Genomic DNA, 11,277 nt, shown 5'->3' on the forward strand with positions numbered 1-11,277 from the left:
TTAGGCACTGGAAACAGGAAGTCGATTTGTAGAGGAATTCCTGTGACAGATAGCTGTCTCTTTAATTGAGACTTTGACAATTGCATATTCAAGTGTGTGCTGCACACTGCTGCATGAGCCAATCAAGAAAGCTGTGCACTGCCATTGGCTGTACTACGAGGAGTTCTGTGTACTGCGAGGGGATGGGGGTGGGGCCGGGGGGGGGGGGGGGGGGGGGGCGGTGTAGAAGGGGCTGGAGCAGGGTCTCCTCTGTGTTCTCCCATCTCTGTAGTCAGCAGAACGAGCGGTGGAGCAAAGCAGCGCAGCATCCGCAAACGCAGCATCCGCAAACGCAGCATCCAGGATGACGCCTGCGCTCGGTGGAAGAAGCACGAGAAGGAAGTGTTGAGGAGAACATGGAAGCGCTCCAAAGATGAGAGAGTAAGCTGTAAAGAAAAGACACAGCTGGAGTAAGAGTGGGAGATGAGAGCGACCGAAGCATCGCAGCTGTCTGTGTGAGAACCACTGCAGCAGCACTAAATCTGGGACTGTCAGACCAACCCTCAGCAGAGCGATAAGGGAGGAAGAGGCGATTTTATAAGAGCGGGTCTCATCACTCTCAAGCGGCAATGGGATTCCCAAGAGCGGATCAAAGTTTACACAGAAAAAAAGTGGATCATAAGTGTGAACTTCATCTTTAGAAAAATAGAGATGAGCAAGTTTTGAACTCTCATATAGTGGATTAGTGAGTGCTGCACTGCGTCCCAGTCGTGCGACCTGCGCTGTCATCTTCCCAGGTCCTCCCTCGCAGCTGTCTCCTCTCGGTGAATGTCCTTTCTGTGTGCTCTTCCACTGCTCAGCAGTTGAACACACTCATGGTCGATGCCAAGGGAAGGAACATGAAATGTCTGACTTTCTTCTTAATGCTGCCTGAGTCAGTAAAAAGCAAGTCAAGCAAAAGCTCCAAGAAGGGGAATGCCAGTGGCAGCCCCAAGCTGCCCCCAGTCTGCTATGAGATTATAACTCTGAGGAACAAGAAGAAGAAGAAGATGGCAGCGGACATATTTCCCACCAAAAAGCCGGCACCTGCCACAACTGTGCAACAGTACCAGCAGCAGAACCTCAACAACAACAACACCATACATAACTGTAACTGGCAAGGACTCTACTCCACAATCAGAGAAAGGTAGGCGACCGCATCCGCTCTTAAACATCGGACACATGTATGGCTCTTCAATAAGAAAGAAAGAAAGAAAGAAACAGAATATAAAAAAATAAACGTCATCTTTGTGTGTATGTATAAGTGAGTGTTCCCTGCACTCTGCCCTTCATCTGCTGGGGTTATTCTCATTGACACCACCTTTGCGCCTGCAGACTTTGCCGCTCTAAAAGAGGTTGGATGGGCACGAAGTGCACTTTATATGCACAACAGGCCCAGATTGTTCTTTCCTAAGGGCAAAATATTTACTTTGGCCCGACGGCAAAAGATCCCAGCTGTCCGGTGCAAAATGTGTTGTTGTTTTTTTTTGACCGGGCTTTGTTGTCTCTCCAGAACATTTTGTTTACCTACCAGTGACATGCTCCTCTGCTCAATAATACATGAACCCAGATTCATTGTGGGGCCATTTGTAGACAGCTTTCAGTTATTCTCTCATTTATGAAGTTACAGGCATAAACTTCACATTAAAAGAGGCAGAAATGTTTAAGCAAGTACTTGTAAGAAGTCATAACATATATATAACTATATATTCTGGTGTTTTACATCTTTCACCTCATTTAAACTGCCGTTTTATCTTACACATACTATGCCATACTCAAGGCATTAAATCCTTTAAAATGTTTTTTTTCTCTCTTTGTGCTTTCAGAAATTCCGTAATGTACAACAATGAGCTGATGGCAGATGTTCACTTTGTGGTGGGTCAGCCTGGAAGGACCAAGCGGCTGCCAGGACACAGAGTAAGAATTTTACAGTCATTAGGTGGAAAAAAAAACAGATGAGCAAAATCAGCATTTGATAAACCTTCATCATCACTTCACGGAACTGAAATCCTTTGTGCTCCACTCTGGCTTCCGCACCACATAGTATGCCTGGTTCGAGACAGTCCTCAATTATTTATGTTAATGAGTCTGAATGAAAAAAGGGAGAAGGGTTAATTCATCCTTGTTCCTCACAAGAGGAACTTCTACATCTTTGTGTCATCTTAAGAAAAAAAAATGCAATTACAGTATTCAGCTTTTATCTAACTGAAAAGCTCATCTTATTCATGTAGATAATCAAGAAGCTTTTCTACGTTTGCCGCACAATGTATGCATTACAAAGAGCAATCGTTATTATAATCAAGGCTATTTTCATCCTTTTTTTTGCTTGTTGGGAAGTGGTTGTTTGAACATCCGATGGCTCATAGATTTTACCATAAATTATTAATTACACTATATGCCTGGACAATAGGCATCACCTTAAAGCATGTCTGTTCTATTAGTATACATAATAAAATTCACATTAAGTCACAGATTATTATTTTTTACTTTTAAGCCATGAAAAGGCTACCGTGTGTTGTCACATTCAGATCAGCCCCGTGTGAGCAGTTTTGTTTTCATCTTGATGAGACCTGAATGTATAATCTATTATTGCTGGCTGTAGATTACTTAGTGCACTTTGAGAAGGCAGTTATGGAAGGACATGGTGGATGACTTGACTGCACTTAAAAGATGAAACATTATGCCAGTTGGATTAAATGACAGTGAATGCAGCATTTTTTTATTGTCTCCATTTGGCACTTATTGCCAAGAGCCAAGAGGTGCGACTAAGCACATCTTAAACTGGTCCACAAATGACCTCACTTTATGGAAAATAATCTTTAATATCAGTGTATCCTTGTGTTGTAACACAGACTGGGTTCACTGCAATATTACTTACTGTATAGTAGGAATACTGTATATGCCACACCCAACCAACTTGCATTTAAAGTGTACAATCTTCTACCCTGCCTACCCCCAAACACAAACTGACGTTGTACACGAGTAAGTAGCACCATTAATGGATTTGTTCTCATTTCTAACATTAGTGTCAGCATTATGTTGCAGTCAATTCACTCAAGCTGTGATTAGTCATTAATTTCAGGAAATTGAATTTTCACTATTCAATGGTGTGATTAGAAATGTATTTTATTTCTATCAGATGCAATCTTGTTCGTTAGAAACGTGCCTCTTCATCCTGAGGGTAAATAGTGCTCTATCTGGCTGAGGACTGCTCATTATAAGTGAAACCGAACAAACGCAACCGACATTAATTACAACTGGGGAATCATTCAACAGCTGTGCTTTAAGTACACAGTTGCACATTCACAAACTATTTAAGTCCTATTACAACTATCAGGTGAAAGCATCTCTTGTTTAAATCAAATATGTAAATATGTGTTGAATTAACTAATGCATTTCTTTTTCCATTTTCTACCAGTATGTCTTAGCTGTGGGCAGCTCGGTGTTTCACGCCATGTTTTATGGTGAACTGGCTGAAAACGACGATGAGATTCATATTCCGGATGTGGAACCAGCTGCCTTTCTGGCAATGTTGAAGTAAGCATCCTCTCTTCTGTTTGGCCAATACATATTTATTGGCCATTTGTTATATTATCTTTATGTATCTTTATTCATATAGCTCACCCCTGGATTGTCTTTTCAAATCCTTCGTTTGTCACGTCACTATCAGGAATTTAGTGCCTAAACAATAATGAATATTTATTATGGTGGTTCTAGTGTGCAGTGGGATAGAACGGCACTGAATCACACCGAGAGGTGTTTCAAATATTTTATTACCTAATTTAGCCAAACGAGTGATCACACGAGTGTTACCTCTGAGTAGGATGAAGTGGAGTTCTACACCACAACAGACTACAATGACATAATGCATGTTGTTAAATGAATATTTCTCTGACAGTTTCAATCAGTGGGCACCATCTCATGAAATTGTACAGCTGAACAATGTTGCCAGTGACTGTACAGTAGGCACACATCCCATTCACATTGCTTTGAGTGGATAGAGCCATGACAACATTACTGTATCATTGCTTGTAAATTTTTTATAAACAATAACGGGGAAATGCTTGCATTTTTATGTAGTATTTCCACTATCAAACATGGACCAAGATACAGTTCTGCCTCGACTTACGAGTGACCGGTTTAGGAGTGTTTAGAGGGAAGAGCTTTTTTGTCTTGAGTGGCGAGCAAAAATTTAAGTAGCTATATGGTGGCAGTGAACTTCACACCAAGCAGAAGATAGTCAACAAGTGCTTGCTTCAAGCTGTTTATTGCCATACCTACAGTGTTTAAATTTGAAGTTTATAATTTCACGTGTATTTAATCAAACCACATAATTTACAAAAGTCTACTAGCTTAATACTAACATAGATTGCAAAATGCCATAGACGGGCTAATGAAATTACAATATTGCAGTGGTTAGAACCCTTTAAGCAACTGATATTAGAACATAAACAGTGCAGCAACACATGTAGACAGACAATATTACAATTGTCACAGGTATATATTCTTTAACCTCTGTGAAAAATTATTACTATTACTTCAGCTTACCGAGTCACTCAGTTGTGAACCTCTGAGAAACTCTCTCTGTATTATGTACGTCTGTATTAAACTACCCCATAGTGGCCAAGGCACAATGCAGCCCTATGGGGGGCACAAGTCAGTGCAAACTGTAGGCCGGTCCCAAGCCCGGATAAATGCAGAGGGTTGCGTCAGGAAGGGCATCCGGCTTAAAACCTTGCCAAACAAATATGAGCGTTCATCCAAAGAATTCCATACCGGATCGGTCGTGGCCCGGGTTAACAACGTCCGCCACCGGCGCCGTCAACCTGCAGGGCGCTGTTGGAAATTCAGCTACTGTGGGTCGAAGTCGAAGTCAAAGAAGAAGAAGAAGAGGTGGAAAGCGGGTTCTTCGGCAGAAAGAGAAGAGGAAAACACAGAGCCTAGAACTGAATGTGGGGACTTTGAATGTTGGGACTATGACAGGAAAATCTCGGGAGTTGGTTGACATGATGATTAGGAGAAAGGTTGATATATTGTGTGTCCAGGAGACCAGGTGGAAAGGCAGTAAGGCTAGAAGTTTAGGGGCAGGGTTTAAATTATTTTACCATGGTGTAGATGGGAAGAGAAATGGAGTCGGGGTTATTTTAAAAGAAGAGTTGGCTAAGAATGTCTTGGCGGTGAAAAGAGTATCAGATCGAGTGATGAGGCTGAAATTTGAAATTGAGGGTGTTATGTGTAATGTGATTAGTGGCTATGCCCCACAGGTAGGATGTGACCTAGAGGTGAAAGAGAAATTCTGGAAGGAGCTAGATGATGTAGTTCTGAGCATCCCAGACAGAGAGAGAGTCGTAATTGGTGCAGATTGTAATGGACATGTTGGTGAAGGTAATAGGGGTGATGAAGAAGTGATGGGTAAGTACGGCATCCAGGAAAGGAACTTGGAGGGACAGATGGTGGTAGACTTTGCAACAAGGATGCAAATGGCTGTAGTGAACACTTTTTTCCAGAAGAGGCACGAACATAGGGTGACCTACAAGAGCGGAGGTAGAAGCACACAGGTGGATTACATCTTGTGCAGACGATGTAATCTGAAGGAGGTTACCGACTGTAAGGTAGTGGTAGGGGAGAGTGTGGCTAGACAGCATAGGATGGTGGTGTGTAAGATGACTCTGGTGGTGGGGAGGAAAATTAGGAAGACAAAGGCAGAGAAGAGAACCATGTGGTGGAAGCTGAGACAGGACGAGTGTTGTGCAGCTTTTCGGAGAGAGGTGATACAGGCTCTCGGTGGACGGGAAGAGCTTCCAGAAGACTGGACCACTGCAGCCAAGGTGATCAGAGAAGCAGGCAGGAGAGTACTTGGTGTATCTTCTGGCAGGAAAGGAGAGAAGGAGACTTGGTGGTGGAACCTCACAGTACAGGAAATCATACAAGGAAAACGGTTAGCTAAGAAGAAGTGGGACACTGAGAGGACCGAGGAGAGGCGAAAGGAATACATTGAGATGATGACATGTATGGCAGGTTGGACACTAAAGAAGGAGAAAAGGATCTATACAGGCTGGCCAGACAGAGGGATAGAGATGGGAAGGATGTGCAGCAGGTTAGGGTGATTAAGGATAGAGATGGAAATATGTTGACTGGTGCCAGCAGTGTGCTAGGTAGATGGAAAGAATACTTTGAGGAGTTGATGAATGAGGAAAATGATAGAGAAGGGAGAGTAGAAGAGGCAAGTGGCCAGGAAGTGGCAATGATTAGTAAGGGGGAAGTTAGAAAGGCATTAAAGAGAATGAAAAATGGAAAGGCAGTTGGTCCTGATGACATTCCTGTGGAGGTATGGAAGCATCTAGGAGAGGTGGCTGTGGAGTTTTTGACCAGCTTGTTCAATAGAATTCTAGTGCGTGAGAAGATGCCTGAGGAATGGAGGAAAGGTGTACTGGTGCCCATTTTTAAGAACAAAGGTGATGTGCAGAGCTGTGGCAACTATAGAGGAATAAAGTTGATGAGCCACACAATGAAGTTATGGGAAAGAGTAGTGGAGGCTAGACTCAGGACAGAAGTGAGTATTTGCGAGCAACAGTATGGTTTCATGCCTAGAAAGAGTACCACAGATGCATTATTTGCCTTCATGGTGTTGATGGGGTAATATAGAGAAGGTCAGAAGGAAGTACATTGTGTCTTTGTAGATCTAGAGAAAGCCTATGACAGAGTACCCAGAGAGGAACTGTGGTACTGCATGCGGAAGTCTGGAGTGGCAGAGAAGTATGTTAGAATAATACAGGACATGTACGAGGGCAGCAGAACAGCGGTGAGGTGTGCTGTCGGTGTGACAGAAGAATTTAAGGTGGACGTGGGACTGCATCAGGGATCAGCCCTGAGCCCCTTCCTTTTTGCAGTGGTGATGGATAGGCGGACAGATGAGGTTAGACTGGAATCCCCGTGGACCATGATGTTTGCAGATGACATTGTGATCTGCAGTGAAAGCAGGGAGCAGCTGGAGGAACAGTTAGAAAGATGGAGGCATGCACTGGAAAGAAGAGGAATGAAGATTAGCCGAAGTAAAACAGAATATATGTGCATGAATGAGAGGGGTGGTGGGGGAAGAATGAGGCTACAGGGAGAAGAGATGGCAAGGGTAGAGGACTTTAAATACTTGGGGTCAACCGTCCAGAGCAACGGTGAGTGTGGTCAGGAAGTGAAGAAACGGGTCCAAGCAGGTTGGAACGGGTGGAGGAAGGTGTCAGGTGTGTTATGTGACAGAAGAGTCTCTGCTAGGATGAAGGGCAAAGTTTATAAAACAGTGGTGAGGCCAGCCATGATGTATGGATTAGAGACAGTGGCACTGAAGAGAAAACAGGAAGCAGAGCTGGAGGTGGCGGAAATGAAGATGTTGAGGTTCGCTCTCGGAGTGACCAGGTTGGATAAAATTAGAAATGAGCTCATCAGAGGGACAGCCAAGGTTCGATGTTTTGGAGACAAAGTTAGAGAGAGCAGACTTCAATGGTTTGGACACGTCCAGAGGAGAGAGAGTGAGTATATTGGTAGAAGGATGATGAGGATGGAGCTGCCAGGCAAGAGAGCTAGAGGAAGACCAAAGAGAAGGTTGATGGATGTCGTGAGGGAAGACATGATGGCAGTTGGTGTTCGAGAGGAGGATGCAGGAGATAGGCTCTCATGGAAAAGGATGACGCGCTGTGGCGACCCCCAACGGGACAAGCCGAAAGGAAAAGAAGAAGAAGAAGAAGTGGCCAAGGCACACACAACAGAAGGAGCACAATGTCCAGGGGCATTTAATTACGCTATTACTTTGTTTTTATAAGTAAAAAAAAAAAAAAAATACTGTAAAAATATTGTAGAGTGCCATTTTCCTCTTTTTTTCACTAAAAAAATCATTTCAATAAGGACAGTTTATTTGAGTGTTTTGAGTCACGAGCATTGTCAAGAAAGACAAGGCACCACTGGATATCACATTGATTTTCACCACTGAATGAATTGAAATGCTATTAATCTGTTCTAGCAAAAAAGAAACACCATATTTTTCCACGTCCCTAATAAAGTAATAGCATTGTAACATACATATAAAAACAAATAAAAGAGAAAAGTGATATATACACAGTGTAGTACGTTTGGGTGTCGATGTGAATTTAAGTGGCAAGGCCTCGTGAATGACGTCAAGAGCCAGGAGTCACTTGGGTTGCTAGTTCAGTGGGAGGTCTCCTACATACTCCTCTAAACTTTTTTCGTCCACTTCATTCCAGCAGCATCATATATGAAGGCCACATGTTCCTCAAATTTCTTTCTCCTAACACATAACAAAAAATTGGACCAAGCAACGGCTAGTAACGCTTGTAAGTTGGGGCACTCCTCAGCCAAGGTACCACCTTATAGATAGCGCCAGTCCTTGCTTTCAAAGTTGCATGCTCTACAGTATACAGTAATGAACAAGTTCATCATAGCAAACCACGTTTGTGTCAACAGGTACATCTACTGTGATGAGATTGACCTGAGCGCTGACACAGTCTTAGCCACTCTTTACGCTGCCAAAAAGTACATTGTTCCCCACCTGGCACGGGCCTGCGTAAACTTCCTGGAGACCAGCCTGAGCGCCAAGAACGCCTGCGTGCTGCTCTCCCAGAGCTGCCTGTTCGAAGAGCCCGAGCTGACTCAGCGCTGCTGGGAAGTGATCGACGCCCAGGCCGAGCTGGCGCTACGCTCTGAGGGTTTCTGCGACATCGACTCCCAGACCCTCGAGAGCATCCTCCAGCGGGAGACACTCAACGCTAAAGAGATTGTTGTCTTTGAGGCGGCGCTCAGCTGGGCTGAAGCAGAGTGTCAGAGACAGGAGCTCAACTTGTCTGCTGACAACAAGCGGAAGGTTTTGGACAAGGCCATGTACCTGATACGCATCCCCACCATGGCTCTGGATGACTTTGCCAATGGAGCAGCTCAGTCAGGCGTGCTGACACTTAATGAGACCAACGACATCTTCCTTTGGTACACTGCTGCCAAGAAGCCTGAACTTCAATTTGTCAGCCAGCCGAGGGAGGGCCTGACACCCCAGCGTTGCCACAGGTTCCAGTCCTGCGCCTACCGAAGCAATCAGTGGCGTTATCGAGGCCGCTGTGACAGCATACAGTTTGCTGTGGACAAACGAGTTTTCATTGCGGGTTTCGGACTCTACGGCTCCAGCTGTGGATCAACAGAGTACAGCGCCAAGATAGAGCTCAAACGTCAGGGAGTGCTAATGGGACAAAACCTCAGCAAATACTTCTCGGACGGCTCCAGCAACACTTTCCCAGTGTGGTTTGAGTACCCGGTGCAGATTGAGCCCGATACCTTCTACACCGCTAGTGTGGTTCTGGATGGGAATGAGCTGAGCTACTTTGGACAGGAAGGCATGACAGAGGTGCAATGTGGGAAAGTGACATTTCAATTCCAGTGCTCTTCAGACAGCACTAATGGCACAGGCGTGCAAGGTGGTCAGATTCCTGAGCTTATCTTCTACGCCTAACGTTTGCACTTGAGATAAAAAAAAATGATCACTTTGTGTAGCGTGGCCTGTTATTTATTTATTTTCCCACTATCGTTATACGCTGTTTGACTAATGAAAAAGGTCTTATGTGTGTTATGTGTGATTTAGGTGAATGATTGCCCTGATGAGGGCCAGATGTATGTCTCAGATGTTGGCATGTAGAAATACATATACAGATGAAAATATGAAGAAATCTATTTTGCACTTGAAGTGCATGTACATATGGATATATGTAAATTGTTAAATGTATATGAGGACACACTAAGCTTGACAGAAATAACTTTTATGATGAATAGCTACACTTAATATTATTGCTATGTTTGCATTGAATGCACATATATAGTAGCAATACGTCACATTCTTCTGTATTCTCTAATGAGTTCATGCGATTATCTGTATAGATTGTCAGCATTGTAATGGAGGGGAATATAAATACATCCACTTATAGTCAAAGTACTGTGTCACTCATCAAGCATTTGTATTTGAGTGGTTGTGCTGCTTTTTGGTACTATGAATCTACTAATGATGAGAGGTCTTAGATTAGGGAGCGCTATGAGACACTTCTTACCCTCTGTAGCATGATGCTCTGCACTTACAATCACCCCTCTCACAATAACTCCATCAGTGTTGTTATACTCACAGTAAAAATACATAAATGATCTTTTTTTTTTTTAAAAGCGAAGCTAAGCTATCCCCTTTCACTTCTAGAGGTTTCTCTCCTGTTTTTTCTTCTCTGACTGCATTGCAGTCTAATGTGTACTGCTAATTGTTCTTGCACCTTAGGTTTGTTTCACAGGAACAAGATCAATGGTGGACTGTGCGTGTGTGTCTGTGTGTGTGTGTGTGCGCGCGCGCACGTCTGTATGTTTTGTGTGCGCGCGGGTGCGTGTGTAAAGCTGTCTCTCTTTCAGACTCGTCTTTGTTGAGATGCAGCACACTTGAAGTGTGTGTATTGTGTGTTGCAGAATTGCACTGATGTTTTGTAATCAAAGGTGTTAATTTTCTTTAGTTGTTCTTCAAAATATATGACTGTTTGAGTGAAATTTAAATCTTGTATAAGAGCATCTGCAGGTTGGTCTGACGAGGACTAAGGATGGCGCTCAAGACGTGTTTACATGCTGGGTGACTTTTGAATGTGGATGATTGTTGATGAAGCAAATAAAGAACAACAAGAGATACTCATTACTTGTGATTTCCTTCCATAAACTAAAGATAATACTCTATTGCAACTTTATACATCCTCAATGCATGTAAACAGCGACTGAAGTCTATTAGTGTTGAAGTCAACAGCAAAGGAAGGATGAAAGTACACGATGCAATTAAATCTTAAGAGGGATGGACAACACTGGATTTTGAACACAGTTTCCAATATCCAATATAAACAAGGCTATGTTCTAAATCCATCTCAAGCTTTACAGTTACCACCAGCATAATAAAAGTCATACGACCTTAAGGTAGTAACAATTTAATGCAGCTACATTATTGTTTTAAACACAACAATAACATGGATGTGGACCTAAATTAAATCGTGACAATCATCTCCATCCAAGCATGTGATTACGGAATGGAATGAGAAGAATTGACAGAATTAATTGTATGTGGGTTTTTTTATAGTACACAATTTGTCAGTGCTGAATGGTGAGATTAGGTGAGTCATGCAATTAGAGGGAGTTTATTTTCTCTAAGAAACCTGGTGAGAAAAATTATTACTCTTGTGATCGTATGGCAGATAG

The 11,277-nt window shown here is 43.1% G+C and overlaps 1 protein-coding gene across 1 annotated transcript; it reads left to right on the top strand.

Moving 5' to 3' along the window:
* Nucleotides 1-261: 261 nt before the first annotated feature.
* btbd3b (BTB (POZ) domain containing 3b) lies at nucleotides 262-10,726 on the top strand. The gene is made up of 4 exons (XM_061790701.1): nucleotides 262-1,165; nucleotides 1,845-1,935; nucleotides 3,437-3,555; nucleotides 8,491-10,726. The coding sequence occupies exons 1-4, from the start codon at nucleotides 855-857 to the stop codon at nucleotides 9,521-9,523; spliced, it is 1,554 nt and encodes a 517-aa protein (XP_061646685.1). The 5' UTR covers nucleotides 262-854; the 3' UTR covers nucleotides 9,524-10,726.
* The last annotated feature ends 551 nt before the right edge of the window (nucleotides 10,727-11,277 follow it).

This window comes from Phyllopteryx taeniolatus, chromosome 11 (genome assembly GCF_024500385.1).
Source record: "Phyllopteryx taeniolatus isolate TA_2022b chromosome 11, UOR_Ptae_1.2, whole genome shotgun sequence".
Lineage (NCBI taxonomy): Eukaryota > Metazoa > Chordata > Actinopteri > Syngnathiformes > Syngnathidae > Phyllopteryx > Phyllopteryx taeniolatus.